Source organism: Pinus tabuliformis, chromosome 8 (genome assembly GCF_031772625.1).
Source record: "Pinus tabuliformis cultivar Carrire ecotype Pingquan chromosome 8, CPIR1, whole genome shotgun sequence".
NCBI lineage: Eukaryota > Viridiplantae > Streptophyta > Pinopsida > Pinales > Pinaceae > Pinus > Pinus tabuliformis.
The window spans coordinates 1386195464-1386219566 of NC_142294.1; the positions used below are offsets into that span (position 1 = coordinate 1386195464).

Here is a 24103-nt window from a genome sequence, read left to right on the forward strand (position 1 = left end):
CAGAGGCTTTTGCTTTCGGAGGACTTTTTTTGTGTTAGGGCCTACCTGTCAAAAAAAATTCTTTTTAAATTCAATGCCATGTCAAGTGTTAGTTAGCCCGTAACTTGAATTAGGAGCTCTGTTGATTCCTCGCATTTGAAGGTTAACTAAATGCTAGATTTTGCAAATGAGAAATTACTGTCAAAGAAAATATTTAGCCTTGAAGTTAAAACCTACCTGTCAAATTATTTTCCTTGCATCATGCCTTATAGGCATATAGCTGTTTTTAGTGTTTTTTTCTTTTTCTTTCCGGATGACCTTTTCTATGTTAAGGCCTGCCTGTCAAATTATTTTCTTTGCATCAAGGTTTGTATAGCTCTTTTCAAGGGCCTTCTCTTTCGGAGGACTATTTTTGTGTCAAACCTGTAAATTTTGTAAGAATTCAAGAATTTGGAGTAGTGCATTTGAATATAACACTGGCTTTAGCCAACAGAGATATTAACACTTCTATCTCCAGTCATATCTAGCTTGCTGCATGTTGATCATTGTTGTGGGTCCTGTGACATCTCCACAAAACAAACATCTGGAGAATCCTTGTCTGCGTTCTATATACTGAAGCAAACTTTGATTGGATTCCTTTGCATTGATTTGGTTAGTTTTTGGGTTTCCTTGCTATTTCCTGGAGTGTGTTGGAGTGTTGGAGCAGACTTGTATATCATCCAGGAGTTTAAGCTACTACAGTAATGTAGAGGTAAATTCTCCAAGCATTGTATTGACAAGCCTATCAAGAAATTATATACTTCCTATCAGCTGAAGTAAGGATCGGGATTTGCATTAGAGTCTACTTGTAATCATTGAAAAATCTCCTCAATAAAAATCAGATTTTTGCCCTAGTTCTTTAACTGAAGTTATTTATCTGAAATTTTCCTTGAAGTGTTTGACGAAATTTCTGAGTTGTTTGTTGAAGGTGTTTCCAGACTTTGCATTCAAACTGTTTGTAGAAAGGTGCCAAAGAGAAATTTTAAATTTTTTGGAAAAGTTTGTATGTAACTTTTGTTGGGTATATTATAGTGGTATTAGAGCATAACTCTGGCCAGCTGTGGGTGATATCAAGGAGAAAAATTTGAGGGTCAGAATGGAAGTTTAAAGATAAAAAGCTTCCAAGTCAAAAATTTGAAGATTACAACCAAGATTTCACAAACATGTTAGAACAATTGGAAACATGGTTGTCATTAAAGATGGCAAAGAAAGGGGAAAGAAATTACAAATCTGAAGACAAAGATATAAGCATAAATGAAGATTCAGTACATTTAGTTGAAGATACAGTTGAAGCCTTGTGAAATACATCTGAAGCGAGCCAAAGGCTAAGTGTTAATCCAAATGGTGGTAGGAAAAAGGTATTAATTCATGTTGCAAATAAAGAGGTTTCCAAACCAGGCTTAGAAGAAATATATGGACCATTTTCATTTGAATTCTGAGTTGGAAAGACCCTGAAAAGTTTGTCCCATGAAAAGGTTCAGTTACCCACTAAGTCTGGCAGTGTCATGATTGAAGGTATTGTTCATGTCAAAGGCTAAGCAATGGACACAAATCTTGTGAAGACAATCTGAAGCATCTTGATGGCATCATTCTCATTTGCAGGGGATAAGATCCCACTCAAGATGTATTCAATATAAGTAAATTTTGACATCAAAATATGGATCAGTCTACTGGAGTCTTTGTAAGGCCACTGGAAATATGCAATGATGTTACAAGGAACATGCTCCAAGAAGAAATTGAATTCCTAGTGGATGGTACAGCTGAAGACAACAAGGAACATTCTCTAATGAAACTAAGCTTCCACACTCCAAACTCCAATACCATGTTTGCTGAGGACATTGCTATCCTTACACCTGGGATTGTTGCTAAAAGGAGGAGAGGTAATTCTGTTATTTGTATCTTGCCTCAACCATTTAATGAATTTACTAGGGTTCTTGCAATGTGTGGTAATGTGGAGATTCAACTAAATAAAAATGTAACAGTAGCACATCAAGAAGGATTGCAGACGAAAAATTCCCTTCAGAAAAAAGGTAATAAAGAATATTATCAAATATCATCTGCAGCTGGAATTTAGTCCCCCAATGCATCGTATTATGTTGCACATGAGATATACATTTCTCGATTCAGTTCAGGAATCTCGGGGAAGATGTCAGGAAGGAAAAGTGAGTGGATTGATGCTCCCGTGAACCATGCTAGAGACTAGCCAATTGCTCTTTGTTCCATGGAAAACAAGGTTCAGGAGCATGTGAGAGGACTGTTAGAACATCATATAAAAGAAGCTTTCCTTCCATGCTACTCCACACAATGGATCAGTGCCAAAGAACCAGAGCAGGGGAAGCAATGGTTAAATGACAATCCTTATCTGATAAAGTTTGAAATGAAAAATTCCTTCAATTAAGTAGCACCTGGAACATGCAAAGGAAGCAATTTTTAGGCATGGAGTATGTGGCCTAGTGAATGATCCATACAATGAGTTAGATCACCAACATCCTTGTAAACAAATGTAAATTAAGCATGTCATAGAGATGCTTACAAAGGTGAGGTGCCTTGCCTAATACCATGATTACCATGTCTGGTTTGTTGCTCACCAAAAACAGTTACAAGCTTGGCATGGTGATGCTCCCAGTCTCCATGATATTAATGGCAATTCACATTTTATCAATATGTGTACCAAAGGAATTATAGTTCATGGAACTCGGGATCCTGTGGCTGGCTCGTTTGACGTAGTGCAGATGCTTGGAAGGGAAGTCCTAACAGGGTGGATGACTAATAATAAGCCAACATAATTACCTTTCATATCAAAGGGCTTGAATTCAAATAGCCACATTTACTCTAACCAACATCAATTGAAGGCTCGAATTCGAGGTATTTATTTGGAAATTGAAAGCATTTTCAATTTTCCAAAAGAAGTTATCAAGCATATTCAGTTATTGAAAAATATTGTGATCTTGAGGCTATGGTATTACATGGGAAAGTGGAGATAACTGAGTCAGACTTTGAATTTTGCTTTCTACATGTTTCTTGCATGCTTTGAGTAGAAAGGCCATATAGGGAGCTTCCAAACACTTCAACATGAAACCTTAGTTACTTGTAGTCCTCAACTTTTGACTATTGTTGTGTCTCTTCAATAGCAAGATCCTGTAAATATATTGCTTGCACATCATAGGAAAACTACCTCAGTTTCAATTGATGGCACAATCAAGCCTTGGAACCCGACAACAAGCACAAGAAGTGTACTTTGCAACCCTGTTCTGACATATTCTGGGCATAGATATGAAAGGAGCCTTGTGGGGCTTTCTGTTGCTATTGGTTCAGAGTCAAATGAGGTATTTTTCTATCATAAATCTATTCCAATACCAGTGGCATCGTACAAGTTTAACCATGTAGACCCAGTTAATGGTAAAGAGGTATATGTTGTCGATGGATAGTTGGCTTCCTCTGTATGTTGAAAAGGGCAGATCCAAACCTAGGTTGCATCATCAATGTTAACATTTGGAGGCCTCTATTACCCTTGATGTGCACAATGGATTGGATGTAAGGTGAAAGGAAGACTTCTTGCAACTCATGCGATTTCCAAGACATATGCATATTGTTGCATAAAGAATAGGCCCAACATTACAGAGTATCAGGACTTAGTACCATTTTTGTCAAATGACCCAACCTTCCTTGGACAATGATAGATTGGGGTTCTCCAAAATAATATGTTTCTACATATATGTGTGCTATCAAGGGAGGAGTACAAGCCATTTCTGGATGGCACTCAATTAACAACCATTGGATTAGTTGTGTAACCATATCTATGTGAAGACGGGCCAGCTATTCTTCAGGCTGTTACTTTGGATGCAGCCCCAGTGAAGTTTAGGCATGGAGATCCCTACAACCACAATACCAAAGAAATGAATTCCATGGATACAAACACGTCTGGTTGCATCATAATTCAATTGGGAATACGAGATTTTAGTCTTTTTTGGGGTTTTACGATACTGAATTTGTGTGAGTGATGCCATGCAAAATCATTGCAATCCTCCAGCTCCTGCATCGACATCATAAATGGAAATCTAGCCCAAGAAATCCATACAAAAGTCGCATCTTCATTTATTGGGCTCCTTGACATTATACCTGTTTCAAGGGTGAATTTTTGGATGCATATTCCAGATTGATTTTTTGTTTTAAGAGACACAGCTTAAGTTAATGTCCATGCTTGTGTTATCTGCCCGACTTTGTCCCAATGGCATCGAAGGCACTGTCTTTCCTCTCCTGATGTCAATGTCTAACTTTGGGCATACATCTGGTTCTTGGTTTAGCGCACTTCTACTCTAGTGGCTTCATGTCCAAAAAGATGACTACAGTAGACTTTGGATAACAGTTCTTATATGCAGCTTGATGAGATTGTCACCTTTCCTATTTCTCTTTCTTGTGCCACACTGTACAGTGGAAAGCATTAAGCCCCCAAACATTGCCTTATCATATGATTCAGAAATATAAGAGAACCCAGGAGGTAGGAGGTATGAATGTAGATCATTTACAATTTGCTTTTCCTAGTGGAAAATATCATGCAACAATACTATTTTTTCCCATCTAGATTATCACAAAAATGCAGCATCAGTGTGAACAACAACTGGCAACATCTTATACAATGGTATTACATAGAAGTTCTATGTTGAGGGAGTGAACCATGACTATACATTTAATTTGAAGTCAGAAATATTTCCTTGGAGGATCTAGATGACCATTTTTCCCTTGCTTAGCCTGGAATCAGTTAATGTTCAAAATATTGTTTGTGGTAGTAAGCATGCTGGTAGAGACATGAGAAAATGAGAGATCTTCGGCTGGAAATGGGTTTTCATTCTGTAATATGATGGGATTTCCCTCTGCAATATTAGCTACTAAATTTTACTTGTATGGAAAGATTACTACTTTCTTTGTTCAATATTTTATTTTAATTTTATTCATTCCAGTCTATTATATTATATTTTATTACAATTTTGTTCATTTCAGTCTATGATATTTTATTCAATTCTATCACATTGTTTTCCGAAATTATAAAAGTAAAGGCAGCTTCCTGTTTTTTGAAGTTAGAAATTATAAAAGCGAGGCAGCTTCCCTTCTCTGCCGTTAAAGGTATCTTTTGATGCAGAGTAAATATACCATTTTTAAATATTAAAAATTCAAAAATATTATTTAAATGCTCAATCCACAAGTGTCATCCAGCGCATGGATCCACATTAATAAAGTGGATATAGTTATGACAGGTATATGGTATATGATTTCATATTGATAAAGTATTTCCAGTTAATAGAGGAGTATAATTTGAATTTAAACTGGGTGTTTTTCCATTTTCAAATAGGTATGTAGATACAGAACAATATGCACAGAGATACAGCGTTCTTTTATAATAAAGTAAATTTAATTGGAACAACTTTTACTTTGGCATTTTATATTTCTTAATCTTTTATCACATAATATCATAATTATAATCATGAAAAATTAATTCAACTTCAACTTTTACTTTCTCACCCACCACATACGCCCCATAATGATTATATATTTTCAATCTCAACCTCTCCTCAACAACTTTTTACATATGTCCAAAACTGTTCGTCAACTTTTTGCATAGGTAAAAACAAGGTTTGACATGATCAAATCAACTTCAACTTCTTTTTGCATAGGTAAAAACAAGGTTTGACATGATCAAATCAACTTCAACTTTCTTTCAAAGTTATGCTTATTCTTAAAATGCCTTTACTATTAAGATGTCCAATTGTCAATTTGCAAATTGGGTTGTTTTGGTCATTCCTATGAATCTTTATATTTTATCATTTCAATTATATTATTATTAATTATTATTTTAATTATATTATTATTATTATTATTATTATTATTATTATTACTAATTTTTAAATAAAATTAATTATACATCACAAATTTAATTGTATTTTATTAAAAATCACATATGAATACAATAAGTATTGGTTTAAGAATATTATATTTTGACTTTCTAATCGCACTATACAATTATGGCTTTCAATGTAGTATCATTCTATATATGTATATTATTCTTTACAAAATATAATAATAATATCATGGTTTCTAATGGAATTAACTTTTTAATAACAACATATCAACATGTTTTCTAATATTATGTTTTGACTTTCTATAGGATAGTCTTGGTGGTTATTGCCTTCGTCACTAGCAAGCTTTGTATATGCTTGGCCATCTATAAAGGTTCTTGATTTTGGGTAATTAATTTAACCTCTTGATTTTGGGTAATTAACTTACTCTAAAATGAAAAAAGACATTCAATGTGTTCTTTGTAATATAGATATAAACAAAACATCTAAAGAAAAGTTATTGCACAATGATCCAATCCAAGAAAATTTTCGACAAACCAATTAACTCTTCTATAAAAATTCAACAATTCCAATTAACTCTTCTATAAAAATTCAACAATTCCAATTTAATATTCCTATCGGCCTCTCTTTGTACCTTTTGGGACAATTGCTAGTTATATGCAAGGGAGTTATATCTCGTTGTAAAGTAACATATTTTGAATACGAATGCCAAAACGAATGAGGAATAAATAGATGCATAGGATGAAGAAAGGAATAAGAATTCTTGTGATATTATTAGTAAAATTTGAGTAGCCATTACAATCAAATTATGTCGAATTAAATTTATTTATTCTTATTAATATATTTTAAAATTATTTATTTTTATTAATACACTTTCATGATTATATTAAAATTGTATTATTTAAAATTTAGGTAGTTGGTATTGTGTGGTTTTTGGTGCTGGTGTTTATTGTAATTTTGAAAAGTTTTATATTTTTGTGTTGATATCTTTTTAATAGTTAGAATTAATGTATATATTTTTTATTAATGAAAATTTTTTGTACTAGTTAAAAAAAATGTATTTATTTAAATTAAAATTATTTATTGGTGTTAATACATTTTCACAATCGAAATGGTAGAGATAGATATAAGTTGTCTAGTTCATATTATCAAAATTAATTAGACAAATGATCCCACCAATTAAAAATAGTTATGCACCATCGCTGCCGCTCAGGATCGGAGCTCTGGCCCGCGCGCGCCCCTCTGAGACTGCACCCTCTCTCCGGCTTCGCGGCCGCCTGGGCCTTGGCCTCCTGCCATGGCCCCTCCGGATTCTCCTCGGGAGGGAGTCGACCCACAAAGAGCCTTCTCAGATCTAGTGAAATCCCTCCCTCCGCAACGCCCCAGACCTGCACTCTCGAAATTTGTCAAGAAATTGGATGTACTCCAAGAAGTTCAACTACCTCCAGCCCTGCCTCGCATGGCAGCCTTATCTCTTGCTGAAAAAGGTCTTATAGGTCAATTTACAGGCCTTTGGCCCTCTCCTAGAACAGTTCAAAGATGGGTTGAAAGAAACTGGTCTGACAAAATCCAAGGGAAAATATCCATTAGGTTTTGTGGAAAAGGGTATTACACATTCCATTTCGAATCCAAAGAGGATAAGGACTTAATCTTCAGAAATGGGCCCTATTTCATGGACTCCAGGGGCCTCTACCTCAACAAATGGACCCCAGACTTTGACCCTGAACTGGATGTCCCCAGTGCTGTTCCGGTTTGGGTCCGTCTCCCTCATCTCCCTCTCCATTGTTGGGGAGATGAGTCTGTTCGTGCCATTGGGAACGTTGTTGGAAAATATATTGATCGTAGTGAACCGAAGGACAACATGCAGGCTTGCGCAAGGATCTGTGTCGAAGTGGATCTTGGCAAAGGACTCCCTGAAGCAATAAAGCTGAAAGTGGACGAATGGAGCCATGTCTAGCAACTGGACTACGAGCAGATACCATTTAAATGTAAGGTATGTCACAAATATGGACATTTTGCCAATAGATGTCCTAAACTTGTTGATGCAGAGAGCGGCAAACAAGAAGGCCATTGGGAAACAGTCAAAAAGAAGAATTTTGCCCCTCCTTCCAAGCCACCCTTGGAATCTGATCCTCCTGCTCCCTCTGCATCATGTCCCTCTACTTCCTCCCCTCCTTCATCTACCCTCCCCCATCCTGATCCGCCCCTCCCCCCCACTTCTAACCCCTTTCTAGCCCTTTCTTCCCTAGAACCTCCTTCAGAGGACCCCTCCTTGCCCCCTTTGGTCTTATCCGAGCCCTCTGATCCCCACCCCTCCCAGATCACCTCATCGTAGGCCTCCCTTGAGCCCTCTCTCTCCAGGATAACCAGAAGCTCTTTTAAAGATCATGGAACTTCCAGCGACACTTATAAAAAACCTGGACCTGGTAGAAAATCAGCCAAGCAGCACAGGGATGAGAACGCTCAGAAAGACATAGCCATGGGAACGCAAACTCCAATAGAATCTTTCATTTTTGGGCATCAAGAGAAAGAGACAAGTAACAAAGATCAAGAGAGGCGAGCACCTCTCCGCACGCCAAGTACCCAATGATGAAAATCTTGTCTTGGAACAGCAGGGGTTTAGGGCACCCCTCCAAAGTCGCAGCCCTCAGAGACTTAACTCATAATGAAAAGCCAGATATTTTGTTAATATAGGAGACAAAACAAGACCAGCAAGAAATGAGAAGAATAATAGATCAGCAGAAACAGTACAAAGGATGCACCAGTGACTCAAGAGGAGTCTCCGGAGGAATCGCCACCATCTGGGACCATAGTAAATGGAACTGCACTTCAACAAATCTTCACCAGCATTGGATCAGAACCGCTCTAGACAGCAGAATAGACAACCATACTGTAATCATCTATAATGTTTACGCCCCCGACCATTACAGAGAAAAGGAAATTTGCTGGGATGATCTCAAGGCTAGCATCGACGGGGAGTCAAACTCAAATATCATAGTGGCAGGCGACTTCAATCTTGTCTTACATGCCAATGAAAAAAGGGGAGGATGTTTCACTCCAGATCCCTTCAGAGGCCGATTGGAGGCTATCAGTCAAGAATATGAATTAGTGGATGTTGCTCCTAAAAACCGCAGGTACACTTGGAGTAATCGCAGGATTGGCATTGGCAATATAATGGAGAGGCTCGATAGGTTTTTAGTCAATATTTCGTTTCTGTCTTCTTTTTCAGTAGGTTATGCCAGTGTCCTTACTACCTCAGCCTCCGATCACTATCCTATAACTCTCACTCTGGAAACTCATTGCCCCCTCGGACCTATACCGTTTAAATACAGTCCCCTCTGGAATTGGGTACCAGCAGTCAGAGAAATTGTTCAGGGGACTTGGAGCCAGCATGTAGAAGGCTCACCAGGCTTCATTTGGGAAACTAAACTAAGAAGAACCAAACAGGCGATTAAGGAATGGGCAAAAGAGAATTACAAGGAACCTGAGGAGGCTAAAAAGAAAATCAAGAATGAATTAGAGAGCGTCCAACGAAGGATAGAAGAACATGGTCTTTCTCAGCAAAATAAGGAGCAAGAAAGCGCTCTCTATTCACAGCTGAGCCACATAAACAGGGAGGAAGAAACCAAATGGCGTTTAAAATCTAGGCAATTATGGCTCCAAGGAGGAGATAAAAATACAGCCTTTTTTCACAAACAGGCCACTGCTCGAAAGCTCAGGAACAATGTAAGCTCAATCTTGGATAATGAAGGAAATCTGCACAACACCCAAGAGGCCATTAGAAAGGCTGCCTCCGAATATTACAGAGACCTCTTAACTGAAACCAAAGGAGAAGAGGATTATGCTGATTTGCTCCAACACTTACCTAAAGGAATCACTAAGGAGATGAACGACAGCCTAAATAAGGAAATTGAAGAAGAGGAAATCAGAAGAGCGATTTGGAATCTGCATCCTGATAAGGCTCCTGGGCCTGACGGATTCCCCATTTGTTTCTACAGGGCGTTCTGGGGTTTAATAAAAAAGGACCTGATCAAGATGATCAGATGGATTCAGAGAAAGAGTAAAATAGGCGGTTACACCAATGCCACCTTTCTCGCTCTCATCCCTAAAGAAAATCGGCCCACCTCCTTCTCCCGATTCCGGCCCATCTCCCTCTGTAATTCCTCCTATAAAATTCTGTCCAAAATTTTAGCATCTCGCCTTCAACCCCTCCTCCCCTCTTTGATCTCTGAAAATCAAGGAGGTTTCTTGCCCAACAGGCAAATCACTGATTCCATTCTTCTAGTGCAAGAAGCCATTCATTCGAGCCTCTCCAGGAAGGAGAAAGGGTTTATCCTCAAACTTGACCTGGCCAACGCCTTTGATAGAGTTAGGCATTCCTTCCTTATAGCTGTCCTAAAAAAGATGGGGTTTGAGTTGCCCTTCATTAGTCTTATCACTGCTTGCATCTCTGGGCCCTGGATTTCTCCCCTGATCAATGGCAGACCTGGTGAAGCCTTTCAATCCTCCCGGGGTCTTAGACAGGGCTGCCCCCTTTCCCCCTATCTCTTTATCCTTATGGCGGAATCCTTCAGTCAAGCTCTGGATTACAACAGAAGAGTGGGCCTCATCACTGGAATCAAATTTGGGAATGGAGCCAAGAACATCAATCACTCACAGTTTGTCGATGATACCTTGTTAATTGGAGGAGCCTCCACTACAATAGCAAGGAGGTTCAAGAAACTCCTTGATCAATTTATGGGGTATTCTGGAGGCTTGGTCAACCAGCTTAAAAGCTGTATATATGGATGGAACACTTCAAATCAGGTCATTCACAATATTGCAAATATTTTTGGTGTCTCCTGCAATCTGGATTGGACTCATTTCTCTTCCTGGGCATGCCAGTGAGCCTAGGACCTTTGAAGGCTGGAACCTAGGACAATATCATTGACAAGGTGAAGAGGAAGGTGCAGCAATGGGGATCATTGTGGCTCAACCCAGCAGGCCGCCTTATCCTCCTCAAATCAGGTATCTCTTCTCTCCCCCTCTATCGTTTCTCTTTATACCAAGCCCCAGCTACCTTCCACCACAAAATGGAAGTAGTTCTCCGCCATTTCCTATGGCAAGGTGGGAAGAACGAAAAAAGGAAGTTCAATTTAGTCAGTTGGAAACATGTCATTCAAACCCAAGACAGAGGAGGTCTCGGTATTAGGTCTCCTAAGTTCTTAAATCTAGCCTTTGGTGGGAAAATCGCTTGGAGGCTCATAACAGGTCCCTCTTCGTGGTGGAAAAGGGTGCTGGAAACCAAATACTTAAATTTCCCCAGACAACAATTACTCGACTCTGATATTCCCAACGGAGACTCTTCAAAAATCTGGCGATTATGCAAAAAAGCTATTCCATTCATGATTCAGAATACATCCAAAGTCCCCATGGGGGGAGCTAGTATCAATATTGGGGCTGATAAAATCCTGGGACAGCAACCAATAAACAGGCATGAAGAAACCATTCCCATTCTAAATTTTTTCAACAACAGGGGTATCCATTATCTGGTCCAAATCTCCAATTGGGATCCACAATCTCATATCTGGCTAGGGTTGTCTTTCCCGGTTATCCCCAGTGAACTTAATCCTAGTCTATGCTCTCTGCAGTCTCTCCTTCATAGTAAAGCTCCCATTAAGAAGAATGAGAGGGATGGTTTTCGTTGGGATTTAACCAGATCAAATTATACAGTCCAAGCAGGCCACCAGTATCTCTACGACAGCACCTTCCCCATGACTTTATGGAACCACTGGAAAATGGTTTGGAAGTCAGAGGCACTTCCAAAAATTAAATTTTTTATATGGGTTCTGCTAAAAGGGAAAATCTTAACAGCAGAGAATTTGCAAAAGAGGGGTATCAATGGTCCATCTCGTTGCCCCAACTGTTACAACGCCAAAGAAACGATGCATCATCTTTTTGTAGATTGTCCCTTTGCTGTTGACTGTTGGAAAAATTTGTCTCTTACTGATAACTTACCTTGGAACTCTCAGCATTCTATAGCGGAAGTGATCCACATCTGGAAAAAAAGTTGTCCCTAGAAAAATAAAAGGAGCAATCTGGTGAAAAGAGTATGGAATACTCTCCCCTATACCATGCTATGGCATATTTGGCTAGCAAGAAACCGGAAAATCTTCAAAAACAAGAGCTCAGCTACAAGAATAATTTGTAATAAGGCCAAAAATCTTGCCCTGGAAACTATCTCTATCAAAACCCAAAGCAGCATTGATGCAGCAATGTATAGTGTGGAAGAACGAAATTTCATCAGTTACATTCTAGACAAAAATAACAACGCACAGAAAGGCAGCATGGTGAACGATCAACGCAGTCAGGAGTCTCACTCTTGGAGAATCAGGCTAAAAGAGGAGGAGTTTGTAAACTGGATACAAAACTGCAACAGCTTTTATCTTTTCTTCGACGGGGCATCTAAGTCAAACCCAGGAATCGCCAGAGCAGGGGGATTGATCCTCAATGCTAATGGGGAATGCATCCTATATTATGAATGGGGTCTAGGGAATATTTCGAACAACAGGGCGGAAGCGTTAGCCCTATATCAGGGACTAACTCAGCTAAGCAGATTGGGAATAAGAACTGCAAGGATCTTTGGAGATTCTTCGGTTGTCATTAACCTTATGGTTCATTAGAAGGAGTCGCCCGATGTTCTTCTCCAGCAAGTCATTTGAAGAAATCAATTGTTGCATTAGACAATGGAGAACCTGCAGTATTACCATATTCTTCGTACTCTCAACAAGCAGGCCGACAGACATGCCAACAGGGCTTGCGAAAGGACAGCAGGCAGCTTATGTTGCAATGATGAGGAGATCCAATAGCCCTTGCCATGATCCAAATCAATCCTCCCTGCACCAAATCGGACAGTTCTGACAGAAAGGAGTGGACTTAGAATTCTCAAATCTACAACAGGATCACTATCCGCATAGGGATTTGGCACAGATATTATCCCCTCAAAATTCTACACATACTCAGTAATCCCGCCGGTTTCTATCTTTTCACTCTTGATTATCGGGCTTCTCTGGACAGACATCTGACCTTCCTGCGCCTCTCTCTGGCTCCCCTCTCATTCCTCGTGACTGGTCCTCATCCCTCCTGCCTCTCCTTATATTTTCCCCCCCTCTTCCTTCTTCTTGCGCTCCTCTTCCCGTTTGCTTCTCATTGCGGCCTCTCTCGGCACATTATCCCTGCCTCAGTATCTTGTCGGAATCCTGCTGCCCACGCTGTAGCTTTTGTCCGAAACCTCAGGCAGCTCCATTTCGCCCTTATCCGCCCTCTAAAACCCCCCTCCCCAGCATCTACAATGGCTCGCAATGAGGATTGCTTGCACTGCTACAAGCTGAGCTGCAAGAAATCAGAGCCGAGCAAAATATTTTAGACAATAAACAGAGGATTCTGGAAGCAAGAATCGACAACCAAAACCGCATCATCAACGACAAGTATCGAGCAGAAATTGATTTGTTCTTGCACAGGGTCTCTTCTCTTCATGAGCAATTCAATCATTTGTCAAACAGGTGCAGCCATGCGGAAGAGTCCATAGCGATTCTGAAATACATGATGGACAAACGCAACAACGCAGCTCCAAGCTCTTCAAGCGCCAAGCAAATAGACGGGGATGAAAAGCCGGAGGAATCCACAGCAAGGCACATTAGTCACATTAACATAGATTAGATATGTTTTGCAAATGCCAGTTTCTGTTGCTTCAATATGTAAGAGTTTACTTTAGTCAAGAATTTCTTAAAGACAGAACAAGGAGGATCAAGGAGAAAATTCTGTTTTGTAACTCCATTGATCCTGGCTGTCCTCTGCACTTAATGTACCTCAGGAGTCCAAACTCCCTTCTTTTTTTCAGATATTAATACAGCAACCGACTTTGTGAAAAAAATAAAAATAGTTATGCACCACTATATATATATATATATATATATATATATCTCATGGATTTAATGGTAGAAAGAAAGGAGTTTTTCATTATTGGGCAAGGTTCAATTGGCATGAGAGTTTCCTGGAGCCGTGATGGTTTTATGGTCTATGCACATATAATTGGATCAAAGCCCACCCTATGTCCTTGGTTATAATTTATAATCAAATTCCTAAAAAAAAAAAAAAACTAAAATATAAAACAATTTTCTTTATGATTATTATATATGATAATAGTACACCCAAATATTTAAATGAATTTCTACCCTTACAGAATTTTTATAAACATATATTCAATTATTATAAAAATAACTGAAATTATAATTAATTAACTAAAAATAAATAAAACATATTATAAATTAATTAATAAATTGAGACACATTTTAATTAATAGGAAAAATGTTATTTTTTTCTAGGAATCTGATGATACAATTTCACGTGAGACTGTGATTTTTAGTTGTTTAAAATGCATTTTTGAATACATAAATAGATTCAACACCGTGAAAAGACACTATGACAATTAAACTTTGTAAACTAAACAACTTAAATTTTTAAGAATTAAAAAAAAATAACATTTTATTTATTAATTAAATTATATTATAAATTAAATAATTTTTAAATATAGTAATTCATTATAACAAATATAATTCTATAATCAAATAGCCACCAGGGTTAGCTCAATTGGAGTACTTTAAAAAAATTCAAGCCACTGAATCTATTTATACATTAAAAAATGTTTTGAAAAAAAAGAAAAAAATTAACAAAAAAAATATTTTACCATTTTTTTAACAAAAACTTAAACTTAGAATAGTTAGGCAAAATAATGATCTTTGAGATGGAAGTGATATTGATTAACAAATATAGAACAAACACAATTAATAATAACAAAACATTGCAAATAATAATTAAAAAGCTATTATGAACATAAAACATAGTTTTTGTTTCTCCCCAATGGGGGTGTTAATGCCATAGATAAGGGTCCCTTGGGGGTTGAGCCCGCCACCCTTAAACATGATGAGCAATTATGATCAGGAGGCATGGCTCGCCCCCAACATGCAAAGGCATGCATGGCACCAATTGGTTTCCAATTGTTATAAATAAGTTCCTGCAATGGCGTTTTGGACATTCTATGGTGAAGTGAGGGGCAGAGGTGAGGTCAAGACCTATACCTCCTTGTTGAGTTCTTGTGGCTAAGGTGGTGTAAGGAAGTGACTTTTAGGTATGCAGAAATTGTGTCACAGATTCTATTCCTAGATGTTGACAACCTGGGGAGTTTTTCTTCTTTTAGCCCCAGCGAAGTGGTGCAGGTCATCTTTTGCCTAATCTTGCTTTTCTGCTTTATTATTTTCCTAGGGCTTTATTACTGGGGCTTCTGGAATCTTGCCTGAGAGTCGAGAGGGTTGTGTGTAGCTTGTGTATTTGGCCTCTAGTTGTCTTAACTATATTTATTTGATGTCTAAGTTAAGGAAGCTCGATATTGGCATGTTTTTGTATTTCTTTGATGTTATAGGGGTTGTACTTCTTTGATTGTATGTCTCTCCCCACTCCTAGTATTCTCCTTTTCTCAGGTTTCATTGTAAAGTTAGTTCTCCGATAAACCTGTGGCTTTTTTTTGGCTAATTGTATTAGGGCATGTGGTTTATGATACTGGGGTATCCGCTTCAGTGGATTTTGAGTTGGTGAACCCCTCTCACTGTGTGATCTGTATTATGAGTCTAGGAAACAGAGTTGTAGAGTTGTGTCTAAGTCCGAGGGGGAGTTGTGAATGGTGCATTTTCTCATTTATTTGCAGGTCGAGGAAGATACAACAATTGTTACAAGTGTGACCCTTCTGTTGCCTTCATGCCGCACAGGCATCACATGTGTTGTATGTGGGGGTGGGGGATGCAGTCTGCAAGGACAACAGAGAGTGAGGATTTTCACTTAGGATTTTGTTACTATGCATTTCAATGTTGTGTCACTGGAGACAAGAAGATACATTCGTAAGTTGGAAACCCAAGTTGGGGTGGAGAGGCAATCCCACTCGGATTTGAAATTATGGACGAACTATCAATTTGGGGTCCTAACCACACTAGGGGATGAAAGAAGCAATATTTGAACTCAGTGGATTTACATTGGCAGATGAAAATTTTGGTGGGGTTGGTTTTGAAAAACAAACAGGGTGAGAGATACAATGTTTGTGCCTCCTTAGAAGACATTAAGAGAATGTTGAAGAACCATTCATTCACCCTAGACAGGTTGGATGCAACACTTGCCCATGTGGAGGGACACTTACATTGCGACTCTAACAATGTTGAACCTCCAGGATTGAGTGCTATAGCCTCGATTCCCATCTCATCTTTTGATTCTGAATGATTTTCTTACCTGTTAGAGATTTAGTTTTATATTATGTATGGTTTGGATAGCCCAGTAATAAGGGCTTTTGTAATCACTTTTGTAATCTAGATATGGTTGTATGCTATAGTTTTAAGGACAAAAATGCTTATAAGGAAATATTAGTATTCTAAAACTTTAGTAACACAAGTGATATACAAAAAAAATCCTTTGTTAAATAGATATTACAACTATGTATATGTAAATTTTAGTAATATAAAATATTACAAAAAAAATCTACTAAAAATGGAATGCTTTTGGAATTATATCAAATGTTTTCCTTTTTTTATTTTGTATGAATAGGTTTCACTCTTTACTTATCATAGTTCATAATAGCTAAAAAGTCATAAAGAATTATAATAATGTTGTTAAATAATGAATCCATACAGGTGAGGATAGTTTTAGATAGAGGAGGAATGATTTGTTCACAAAACTCTATAACAGATCATTCCTCCTCTATCTAAAATAATAATAATGGTTTCCAACTCTAGCTCACCTAAATGAAGTGTAATGTTTTGATCCCTAAATAATTTGTATTTTAACTGATTTTTTTAAACTTATAATAATAAAAAATTCATCATAAAATATTTGTAATAAATTATAATTCAAAATTAAACAAGGTAAGCTGCGAGACAGCAAGTCCCTGCATTGAGTGGGGTAGAATTCAACTTGTAACAAAATATTAGAAGAAACATTGATACTGCCCATTTAAGCCAAACCAAGCAAGTATAAGATGATACCACCTTCATCAGAGGTCCTCTAGATGTCAGATTTATAGTGGATGCTTCTTTCTTGGACATGTTGAATGCCATAATATTTGTCTTTCCAAGATTACCCTGTAGGCCATGCTCATCACAAAATGAATTGATAACATCAAGTTTTTCTGAAGACCTGCAATTGAGTGAGATAGTAAAACAATGTTTGCAAATAGTAAGATAGAAAAGTAGATTCCAGAAAGAATGTAGCCACTTCTGGGCCCCAGTGTTTAGACTAAGATCCTCTAATTCGTCGGTATATAAACCAAGAGTGTTGTGATAGTACACATCATTGTTTTAGTCTGATTGTACTGTGGATAAATTTTGTTAATGCCCATTTTTGTATGGATTTGACTAGTATTTGCTTCTTACAAGGTCATTCCCATTAAGATCTGGTATGCATGGCAGTAGTTGAAACTTTAGAAGCCTATGTTGATTAGCAAGAAGGTTGGTAATTATTGGTTGCTGACTACATTTGTGACAAAAAACCGAAGAGTTGAAATTGGTTTTTCAATACTGGCAACATGGTGAGGAATTTCTATGAGAAATAAGAAGGCACTTTTGTGAACAAATGTTTGTATGTAAGGACATAGCCTTAAGTAATGACATTTTTATCAAAAAAGTATGAAAGAAACCAAAGCAACACGCCGAAATATGGGGACAAATGTTCTACTGCTTCGCACTAAATTAGTTTAAATTCCATGGCAAGTTATTAAATACAAATGGAAGCAGTGGAATCAACCTTAATAACTGATATAGACTCCAAGTAAAATTTGCAAATACTTCCAAAACGGAGCTTTCCTTCTTTAGTTTGGCTTACTAAAAGGAAGATGGGAAAATTAGCTTTCAGGTGTAGCTTCTTTTAGACGATGAAAGACTATCAAATACTATTAATTCATTCTTTTCAAGCAAGTGTAATTGTGAGTGTTCTGTGTATGTTATTGTTCAGGTACTCTACCGACTATGGCATGTTCCATTTCTGTATTGCTGATTCAGAACATGATTGGCGAGAGGGAACAGAGCAATACAAGTTCATCGAGGAATGTTTTGCATCTGCCGATAGACAGAAGCAGCCCTGGCTTATCTTTATTGCTCATCGTGTTCTAGGCTACTCCTCAGCCTCCTGGTATGCGGAGGAGGGAGCATTTGAAGAGCCTATGGGGAGAGAGATGCTGCAAAAGCTCTGGCAGAAGTATAAAGTGGACCTTGCCTTTTATGGCCATGTTCACAATTATGAGCGAACATGTCCCATCTATGAGGTAAGCTCGTTTTCTGATTGATGCATTGATTTGTCTTGGAACAACAATGGTGTTATACTGTGCAATTTTGTGTGCCCTTCTTCCTTGTAATCTTCATGGGACTCTTTTATAAAGTGAGTTTTAAAAAAAATGTCATTTGAAGGAGCATTCATCTTGGTTTTTTTGTCATGGTGCAGAACATATGTGTGAGTTCTGAAAGGTCTCACTATTCTGGTACGTTCAATGCAACCATACACGTAGTGGTTGGTGGGGGAGGTTGTGCCCTAGCTGATTATACTACTCTACAAACCAGTTGGAGTTATTTCAAGGACCATGATTATGGATTTGTTAAGCTCACAGCTTTTAATCATTCTTCTTTGCTGCTCGAGTACAAGAAAAGTTCAGATGGGAAAGTTTATGATCAGTTTTGGATAACAAGAGAGTACAGGGATATTCTCGGATGTGATACCATTGGCAACTGCCCCTCTACTACCTTAGCTTCATAAATTGGGATACTCATAATAATAATAAAATTAAAAGAAATATTATGCCCCTGGGGTATTTTGGGACATTCGTTCCACACTTATTGCGGATTTGGTAGAAAGATGGGTTCAGTCTTGTTTGACTTCACTGTCAAAGTTATATGGTTTCCCATATGAAGATTACAAGGTCCTACTATGTTCAAGGATTTTCTGTGTCTCTGTCGAAGTGTGGTTACATTAAATTATTCATTCATTCCCTTCTATGTAATGAATAAAATGCAATTCCTATATGTCAAATTAATGCAATTGTTATGTTCAATTTGGGTGAATATGAAATCAGATTGTAATCATACACATAATAGAATGGAACAGTCAGCATTACCAGCACAATCATGTGTAGCACCAAGGAACCCTGAAAATGCCATCTCTGAAGCTTCTAGAAAAAAGTGCAAGACGTGAACAATTCATCGCTGCTCCAATATTCATGTGCCAAAGTAAGATGTACTATGAAATAAAAATTGAGTGCAGATAAACATGAAGTAATTATAGCAAAAAAAAAGTCATCAATATCTCATCATTGCCGGCAACAAGATTATAAATGATCCCAGCTCGAAAGGTCATCTGCAGAAAAATAACCTATACCTTGAATCTCCCTCAAAGGTAGGCAATCCCCAAACTAGAAAATATATGTTCAAGGGAATTTCTAGCACTGCTGCTTACTTCCTTAGTTACCTTTGACTCCCTTGTCACCCGCTTAGCTACATCTGCATTAGCTAAGATCTTGATCCCATTATCACGAGTTGTTACAGCCAACACTGAACCACAATTATTGAAACAGAGACAAGGTCTACCCTGCAAAAGGCTAGAGGACTGAATCAATTTAATACCCAATCATAATAAGAAAACATTAATGATGTCAATTGCGTGAGTTCAACTAGCTGAAATTAATCCAACTTTCTAACATGCTAGCTCTCATCCTAAGCCAACTATTGATAGCTGACCTAGTTCACCCTCAATACCATGAGTGGAATGAGGGGGACTACCAAGTGGATTTCCCTCGGAAATGAATTAAGTGGAGAACCCAAGAAAAGCAAATATATTCTGTATCTAATCTCTGCAAGCAATGGATTGGTATATTATGCCTCTTTTACTGAAGAAGGCTTGAAAAAGGTTGATTTAATGTCTATATTTATTGTATATATCATACATACATAGTTGTGTAACGAATAGCAGACCATGATAGCTCTTGAAGTTAAAAGACAGTAGCATAAGTTCAGACTTCAATCCCAATCAGAAAAGTAATTTCAAAAATTCAAAACTCACATGAAAGAAAATCCAGGTTTTCCCATTGACATGCTAATGTTGTTAGAATTAACTTATATAGATCCCTTTGGTAGATTGCATACAAATGCACATTCTCAAGAGAGATGTTTTGTCTTCTGTATAGGAACCTAATTCCATCCATTGAGCCCATGGGGTCTGATACAATTCTCTACCTCATGTGAACGGGAATAGCACCAAGCATTATACAAGAGGGTAACGTTTCTGTGAGAAATGGCCAAGAAATGGTTTTGGGCCCAAAATGGAGACTCAGCAAAACTCCGCAATATCACAGCTTAATACAGGGAACGTAAACTCAATCAAACTCAGCAAACTTATTGAACAAAAATGAATCTGACATATTTTAGCTAGGAGTATTGACTCAGCTAGCTAGCTCTGAGAGCAGAATTAATTTAGGATTGCTCACAGACTTATAAAGAGTCTTGATTAGTATATGAGCAAGGAGTAACCCTGCGAGTCACGTTTACTGTTCTGTTTCCTGTGTCCTGTTTCTAGTGACATAACTCCCAATTTTTGGAGCAGACAGGCCTACTCGGTTGACTCCGATTAAAATTTTCAGCAGACAAAGATTGCTATACAATCTAAAAGACAATACCATGTGTTCATAGTACAACTGTGAAAGTGAATTCAAAAACTTACAAGGCCGGAATGACCTTTTGTGCTTTTCAGGCATGCAGATATAAATTAGAACATCAAATTATGTACAACACAAAGGAAATCTATGTATCGATCAGCTAATAAGGAAAATTAATGCACTGACAGAAGTGAAGAGCATGTTACAGCTTGGGTGGGGATCAAGGTGTGATGCATGCCAGACCCGGGTTTTGATGAGCCTGTGCTAATTTATACAAATTTGGAGCTGGTGAAGCTCCGGGATGAAGGATTGCTCCATGCTTATTAGGCACCCATGCAAGCACTACTTACTTGAAATTGTCTCGTCCGATGAATAAGAAATGCAATCCCTGTGGTCTCGACCACCACCCATCTTTGTAATTGGGTTTCTCTTCACCTAATGGACTACAAAGAATCAAAATTTTGATATAAAAGAGGACTAAACATAACAAGTAATCCTGCATGGAACAATCTGACCAAATTCTCAACCAGCGCAGTAATCATTTTTCTGAAATTGCATCATAACCCAACAAATTCCTTCAGAGATTCAGCCCTCTATATTCAAAATTCTGAATTGGGTTCTTCCAAATTCACTACAGAATGCTTTAATTGACATAAAAGCAGTACTCACAAGTGGAGAAATGAGATGAAATTTCATGAAAATGGGCTAAAATTCAATGAAACGGGCAAACACAAATCGATTAGTTTCACAAAAATACCTGATTAGATGCAAAAAAACGTCAAGGTTTCGAATCCCACAAGCTGCACATAATTAAAATATTAAAGAGTACCTTGCTTTTACCTGAAACGGGCAAACACAAATCGATTAGTTTCACAAAAATACCTGATTAGATGCAAAAAAACGTCAAGGTTTCGAATCCCACAAGCTGCACATAATTAAAATATTAAAGAGTACCTTGCTTTTACCTCAAATGAAGAAATAAACAAAAACAGAGGGGATGCAAGACACACCAGACAGGAAACTGTGGCGTATGAAACGACAGTGCACCCTGAAATTTCAAATTTAAAATAAAGATAAGAAATCAATCGATTTCAATAAGAATAAAAATGAAAATCGTAACATTTATCCACCTTGTGGGCCCTACATGAGGGCCTTGTGCCTAACACATCTCTCTCCATAGCATAACATGCAAGCTTACACCTATCTCCTTAACATAGGATGCAAGCTCTAAAGCAGGCCACCTAAGGTTGCAAAAGCTAACATCTGTGAGCAGGCAGATTGAAACCCGAGAAGGGTTAAAATGGCGATATAGCGTGATTCAAGATATGCTTGTATACAGTTACAGAGCCCCCACTATCGTCAGAAAACATGAAAATCGCAGAAGGATGCTCTCGGGGAAGGCGGACTATCGCTCTGCTTCAATGCTTAGAAATTTATCTGTCGTTGGGTGGATTTGATCTGCTTGCAGTCTGCCTCTGATAATGCGTAGGGATGTGCATCTGCAATTCTATTCTCAATTCCCTATGGCAGGTAGAAATTGCATGGAGAAGGTTTGAACGTGCTGCTATACTGGCACACTATGGGGGTGGGAAGAATCTGCAAGTCTATTTGCCATATCTACGAGTTCACATATGATACTTGCATCCATACATGAACTTTTCCGCAGCTCCAGTAAGTGCAATCTTAGTGCAACAATCTGAAGTTGATTTAGTTGGATGTTTTCCCTGCTGCTCTGAAGTTCCTAGATGATCTCGCCATGGTCCTGGGCAAGCAATTTCCAGGCCCCCGGCATAAGGCTAGTTCCCAGTAGATGAACCTGGTCCTCGGTCGGATCTTCACCGGTGGTGCTGCAAAGCGTCGTTCTAGGCCCAGGCGGAAAGGGCTCTGCGCCCTGCCCTGACCTTGTTCGGGTAAGTATAAGTGTATGTGCCAGCCAAAGCTAGTTACCCACCAGAGCTAGTATGCATTTATATATAGATGATAGATAGAGCAAAGCATACAGCATGGGCATAACGAAATGTAGTTGACTGAGTAGTTTCTTTTATTAACCCAATTGATTCTTCAGCGACAGAAATGTATTCAGGTGGTTAAGCAGCCGCTGAAGAAGCATCCCGCTCCTGCTCAGTCGGCTGATGCCGCTTGCTGCCTCCTGACCCCCCTGATTGGTAGCAGTGGATGGGAAAAGGACGCAGGCGCCATCGTATTCAACTAGCAATCTAATGTATCTGTTTTTATTCAGCAATCTCATGGCTCCTCCCTACCCTTCGATTCTCCCCTTCTTTTGCATATCCAGCCTTTCTGTGTATCCAGCCTTCTGATTCTTTGGCTTTATGCTTATCGACGCAGATGATAGCACAGAAACATGTCTATAGCACCACAGCAGTATGCAAACCATCTGTTCCATAGATTCTTCGGCTTTATGCTTATCGACTGAGATGACAACACAAAAACATCTGTTATGTTCCGTAGACACCACAACGGCATGCACAACAGACATTGTTGCTGGCAACTTCAAAGAAAGCCATCAGTCCCGCATAAACAGCATAAACAATATCCCGGCGCATAAACAATATCCGGGAGCTAGCGTTTTACACTGCTAGATTAATGTTAGTATTAATCAACAGCTCCGAAACAGCTCTGAAAAATGAACGAGACAAATGCAAGATAATATATACTTTTAACGCCTCTGCCTCGGGAAGAGGCCAAATAAGACCGTAAATCATTATGTACTAAAAAACTTTGGTTATACTCGTGAAATAGGCGCGAGCAAACAGCTGAACTAATGTTAACTACCTCTTTTTCGATTACTATAGTCCCTGGCCATTGCCAGATGGCAGGGACTAATAAGTAAATTGTTTTAGACCATTTGAAATTGTTTATAATTACATAACTATATTAAAAAGGTTAATAAGCATTCAAAATAAATAACGAATAAATAACTATTAGTTTTTTTTTTTTTTTTTGTAAACTAAGGCAGTATTCTATTAATAAAAGTAGGAAATAACGAATAAATAACTATTAGTTATCAAAGAGAATTTATGACGAAAATTTATGATACTTAGATATATAAGAGATCGTGCGCTATTATAAAACTATCCTGCATAAAGACTTATACTTCAAAAAAAACAAACATTAATTCTAGGTGGTTTAGCTCTTTTACAAATATTGTGCAGAAAGTAAATCATAAGCTATATAAGCTAGTCCATAGGTTATGTGTGAAATAATGAAAGTGATAAATATTAGGTAACATTTCAATGATATTCTATATAATGGTATGATATTTTAAATTTAAAGTACAGGAGTGAGTTGTTGTGATAGCATTTGATGTAGTCCTTTGCAAAAGTAAAAAGAGGTTACTAGTTGAAGTAGAGAGTTGGATAAAAGTTAGGATTATATTCATGCTGGATGTTAGAGTTGTTGTGATAGCATTTGATGTAGTCATTTGCAAAAGTAAAAAGAGGTTACTAGTTGAAGTAGAGAGTTGGATAAAAGTTAGGATTATATTCATGCTGGATGTTAGTTA

The 24103-nt window shown here is 38.0% G+C and overlaps 1 protein-coding gene across 1 annotated transcript; it reads left to right on the plus strand.

The window, feature by feature from the left end:
• Nucleotides 1-10824: 10824 nt before the first annotated feature.
• Nucleotides 10825-18775, plus strand: LOC149240722 (nucleotide pyrophosphatase/phosphodiesterase-like). The gene is made up of 4 exons (XM_089370295.1): nucleotides 10825-10877; nucleotides 13412-13540; nucleotides 17895-18204; nucleotides 18381-18775. The coding sequence occupies exons 1-4, from the start codon at nucleotides 10825-10827 to the stop codon at nucleotides 18687-18689; spliced, it is 801 nt and encodes a 266-aa protein (XP_089226421.1). The 3' UTR covers nucleotides 18690-18775.
• The last annotated feature ends 5328 nt before the right edge of the window (nucleotides 18776-24103 follow it).